At 32.2% G+C, this 5,325-nt stretch overlaps 1 protein-coding gene across 1 annotated transcript; it reads right to left on the bottom strand.

Annotated features, from left to right (window-relative positions):
• Window positions 1–379: 379 nt before the first annotated feature.
• LOC144250623 (uncharacterized) lies at window positions 380–1,498 on the bottom strand. Its single transcript, XM_077793525.1, has one exon. It carries the CDS (start codon window positions 1,496–1,498, stop codon window positions 380–382), a length of 1,119 nt encoding a protein of 372 aa, XP_077649651.1.
• Window positions 1,499–5,325: the final 3,827 nt, after the last annotated feature.

Genomic DNA, 5,325 nt, shown 5'->3' with positions numbered 1-5,325 from the left:
ATGAGGCCAGAAATTAAAAAATGTCAGAAATTTGAATACAGTCTTGGACACATTCTTTGGGTTTCTATATGCTATAAATCCTGCAGTATTTTAAAAATGTTATATCAATGGCCAAAAGCTTTGCAAAAATTTTTCCGCACTTCCTCTCACTTGTATGAATTCTGAGGTGTTGAGTAGGGTGTGAACAACTATTGGAGACTCTGTCACCTATTTTACATTTATATAATTTCTGTGCTTTCATATCGCTGGTGTGAAATAGTGTTGACCTACTGTGAAATAAGGGTTGATTCATCCTTAAAGAAACTGATGCAATGTTTTCATTGTATAACTTCTCTCCAGTATAAAATCTATAATGTTGAGTAAGATGTGATCTTCAATATTAAAAGCTTTGCCATTCTTCACATTTATATGACTTCTCTCTAGTATGGGTTATCTGGTGTTGAGTAAGTGATGATTGTTGATTAAAATCTTTGCCACATTCTTTACAGTTGTAGGGCTTCTCTCCAGTGTGGATTCGCTGGTGCTGAGTAAGTGACGATTTTTGACTGAAACTCTTGCCACACACTGTACATTTGTAGGGCTTATCTCCAGTATGAATCCTGTTGTGGTAATAGAGATGTGAGTTTGTATTAAAACTTTTGCCACATACTTTACATTTGTAGGGCTTCTCTCCAGCGTGGATTCTCAGGTGCCAAGTAAGTACTATTTTTTGATTAAAACTTTTGCCACATTCTTTACATTTGTAGGGCTTCTCTCCAGTGTGGATTCGCTGGTGCTGAGTAAGTGATGATTTTTGAATAAAACTCTTGCCACACACTGTACATTTGTAGGGCTTCTCTCCAGTATGAATCCTGTTGTGGTAATAGCGATGTGAGTTTGTATTTAAACTTTTGCCACACACTTTACATTTGTAGGGCTTCTCTTCAGTATGAATACTTTTGTGCCAATTACGCTGTGAGATGGTATTAAAAGCTTTGCCACATTCTTTACAGCTGCATGGCTTCTCTCCAGTGTGAATTCGCTGGTGCTGAGTAAGTGATGATATGTGATTATAACTCTTGCCACACATTTTACATTTGTAGGGCTTCTCTCTAGTATGAATCCTGTTGTGGCAATAGAGATGTGAGATGCTATTAAAAGCTTTGCCACACTGTTTACACTTGTAGGGCTTCTCTCCAGTGTGGATTCGCTGGTGCTGAGAAATTGATGATTTTTGACTGAAACTTTTGCCACACACTTTACATTTGTGTGGGTTCTCTCCAGTATGAATCCTGTTGTGGCAATCAAGATTCGAGTTTGTATTAAAACTTTTGCCACACACTTTACATTTGTAGGGCTTCTCTCCAGTATGAATCCTGTTAAGGCAAACAAGATGTGAATTTCTATTAAAACTTTTGCCACATACTTTACATTTGAAGGGCTTCTCTCCAGTATGAATTCTCTGGTAATTTTGAAGGCTTGGTTTTTGACTGAAACCTTTGCAAAATTGTTTACACATGTCGGGAATCACTCCAGGGTGTGTCCACTGGTGACAAATAAGATTTGAGCTTTTATTAGAAGTTTTGTCACATTCTTTGCATTTGCATGGCATATCTCCTGAATGAACACTGTGATGTTGAGTAAAGTTCTTGAGTGCATTGCATTCTTCACATTGGTGGGTCTTCTCTACAGAATAAATATTTTTAAGAGTTGAAAAATTGTTTAAGGCTTTCCCACACTTTTTACATTTACAGGTCTTTCCTTCAGTATACATCCTCTGATACTTAACAAGTTGTAACTTCACTAAAAGTTTTTCCACATTCTTTAAATTTGTAGAATTTATCACTGTCATAGTATCAGATGTGTTTAAAAAATATAACAAAGCATTTGCCTGCTCAATATCGTCTATACTTATTGGGTTCTCTTTCTCTTTAAATTTTCTTATATAAAGCAAGCTCTGCACTGTGGTTAAGAGCCCTTTCACATATCTTACACTTGCAGGGTTTGTCTTGGCTATGAATATTTTAATGAATACTAGTTTTGGATCACTGAAGCAAGACTTTCCTACATTTTTTATCTTGGTAAATTTTCTTTAGAAAAGAACTAGGATTTCTCTATAGTCATAATTTTTATCACCAATGTAAATATACTGGTCATTACTCATGGTAGAGACATGGCTTATTGTGTTACTTCTAGCATTATCTATATAGGGCACTTTCCGGAAATCTGTATCAGAATTGTCATTGAACAATAGTGGGGAAGTAGAAATTTTTCTACAATTTTTAATATTTTTTTCCATTTGGGCTGAAGGATAAATTCATCTTTTGTTTCAGAAAAATGGACATTTTATAAAGAAACTTCCAAAAGGTTCCCTTTTAGAAATATCTTTTCTGTGCAAATGTTTGACTGGAATTTTAAATCAGAGCTACTTTTATAATTGGCCAAGTTAAAAACTGATGCATGGACTAGATTTCAAATTTTCCACATTGCATTTCAGTTAAAAAATGGCTATGGATTTATTCTTAAAATACATATAAAACTCCTAAAAATAATTGGAATACATTGAATTTTTGTTTCAGATATTAATTTTATCTGGTGTCTTTTGACCATAAAACTTTTATCATAAAAAGGAACTACTGATTGATTTTGTCTATTATAATGCCATTTTTGAACTTTACTCTCACCTATATTTTCCCATTGTTTTCTTGGTTGTAAATAGTCAAAGTCACACTTTCCATATCTTCCTTCTCTCTCTTTTATTCCCTGCTCTGGTAAAATTTGTCAAGGATGATGGGAAGTCATGGCTGTAATAAATAAAAATAACAAACATGTTTACTTAGTATACTGGGCTGAGTATATTTTGCAAACCTAAGAAATTACAGCAAAAAATAACATCAGCAGGTGAGTGGATTATTAAATCCAGTCTATCATTACTGTAGAAATATATAAATCAAGTAAAAATACACACAGAAAATTACTTTGAAAATTTCCCTAATCATCTTTTTGTTCACAGTATCCAAGATGAGTACATTACTATGGAGAATAATATAGCAGAGAAAAATACATTCTGTTACACAAAGATTTTCCTCCTTCAGGATATATTTTCAAAATCTACGAACTTTCTTCTGTTTAATTAAAAAATAAAAATATGAAACATGTGAATATTTGGGGACTGTTCAAAAAGGGCTTCCTGCTTACCAACAGAAAACAACATGGCTAAATCAACTGTAAGCAATGTTATAAATTACTCAAAGGGAATAGTCAATTATCATTTAAAAGATGTTTACTGAACTAAACCAACATACAAAAAACAGAATAAAAATTAGTCAAGAATTGTTCATAGTAATAAGCAGAAAATGTGTGTTGAAAGACTTTCTTTAGAAAATGTCTGAAAGAGTCAGGGGTGGTTGTACATAGCAACATAGGAGGTTGAGCTAGAGCATCAAAATTTGAAGGCCAGACAAAGTAAAAAATGCAAAGTGCTAAATCACCCTTTAGATCTCTTTCCAGTACTAATAAACACATCTCAGAAAGTAGGAAAAATGAAACATCCAAGCAGCTCAGTTTTCTCCAAGTTGTAAAGACTCAAAGTAGGTTTTAATCCAAGTTTAAAAACTCAGGATACTGACAGCATCCAAGAGAAAATGATGGGTCACCTAGAAATGTGTAACTATATAATTGTGAAATCCTTAGTCGAATCTTCTCAACACAGGAAGGAATTCAAGTCTATCTATATTCAAGGGATGAAAGAATAAAATTATCAACCAAGACATTATATTCACAGCTACTACCTTTCAAAAGAGAAGGAAAATGAAGTCTTTAAACATATAAAAATACACACACTACTCATCAACACTGGATCTGTTCTCCAAAAAGTACAAAAGGTAATCCTTCATAATAAAATGTAAGTGCACAGCATCATAAGTCATATAAAATTTTAAACATTTCTTGGCAAAGACAATTCTATTTTATTGTAATGACGGGTCTCCACACATGTAATTTTGCAATAGAATTTGAAAGAAAAAAGCATAACAACAATACTGTTAATAGGCATATATACCTGTAACAAAAATATAATCTTAAAAGGACACATAAATATATTCATTTTTTTAATAAAGTGAAGTCAAGTTGATACTCATACAAAGTATGAGTAAGAGATTCTTCATTTTTAGAGTTTTTTGTTGGCAAATGCAAGATTACAAAATTCTGGTCAAAACAAAACTTGGATATCTGAATTAACTCTAATATTTGGCAACTGTAGGTAGTCTACGGGATATGCTAAATCTAAGAACACACATATACTGAAAGCAAAAGTATATAATAATGACACATACAAAAGTGATCGAACAAAACCTGGGATGTCTAAATTATAGTACACAAAACATAGTTTAAGACAGTTATAGGACATAGAAGACGTTTTAAATTAAAAATAACTTTGAAAAGAGGCAAAAGAGAGAAAAGGACCCTTTCCATAGGTTCTGAATTAAGAGTAAATCACTGTCATACTAAGGGACATAAATCCGCACTTACTGAAAATGGAAATACAGTAAAGCAAAATGGTAATTGCAAAGCATAAGACTTTGAAAGTAGTTTGAAACTACTATAGACTTATAGAATCCCTGTTCTTAATCACAAGTGGGATATTATGCTGGTTAGGTCAATTTTATATATTAAAACAAAGGTTAATAAATATTTAAGTGATAGTTATTTTGTAACCAACATGGAATAAATATTTGAAGTCAAAAGTGGTAGGGATTTTCAAAAATCCCTAAATATGTGTCACTTGATTAAACACTCTTTTCCATGCTGTTGTTCAAAATTGAAAGATTAAATTTAAAAGATGTTTATACTACTTAAAGTTAACTAGAGGCTATATGTAATATTCATCAACCTCCCATTGTTAAAAATTTTTTTTGCAGAGATATCTATCCTTTAAATTGTATGAATATTCCCCAAAATATAAATAAGATTATTTCCCTGCTAAAAAAATATACTTAATTGTTATAGCATTTAATGGTAAATGTAAACATGGAGTCAGTAGACAGAGTTCTTAGTGAATGTGCCAATAAGCCCTCACATCAATAGCAAATTAAAAACATTGCACACCAGTGTTGTTACATTATTATTTAACAGAGCCATCATGGGGGATGCAAACCAAATATCACTTGAAAAGAATGATGAGCCATATTGGAATATAAAACTACAGAACTTTGAAGTCAAAGAATTTATTTTAATTATATATTTTACAAAATGTATGTACACTAGGTTAACTGAAATGTCACAGAAAGAATACTGCAGAATTCTACGAACATGACATCTCTAAACTAAAAAAAAAAAAGCTTTCTG

Source organism: Urocitellus parryii, chromosome 16 (genome assembly GCF_045843805.1).
Source record: "Urocitellus parryii isolate mUroPar1 chromosome 16, mUroPar1.hap1, whole genome shotgun sequence".
NCBI classification, from domain to species: domain Eukaryota; kingdom Metazoa; phylum Chordata; class Mammalia; order Rodentia; family Sciuridae; genus Urocitellus; species Urocitellus parryii.
Note: the sequence above shows the minus strand (reverse complement) of the source record. Positions and strands in the feature narration are given on the sequence as shown.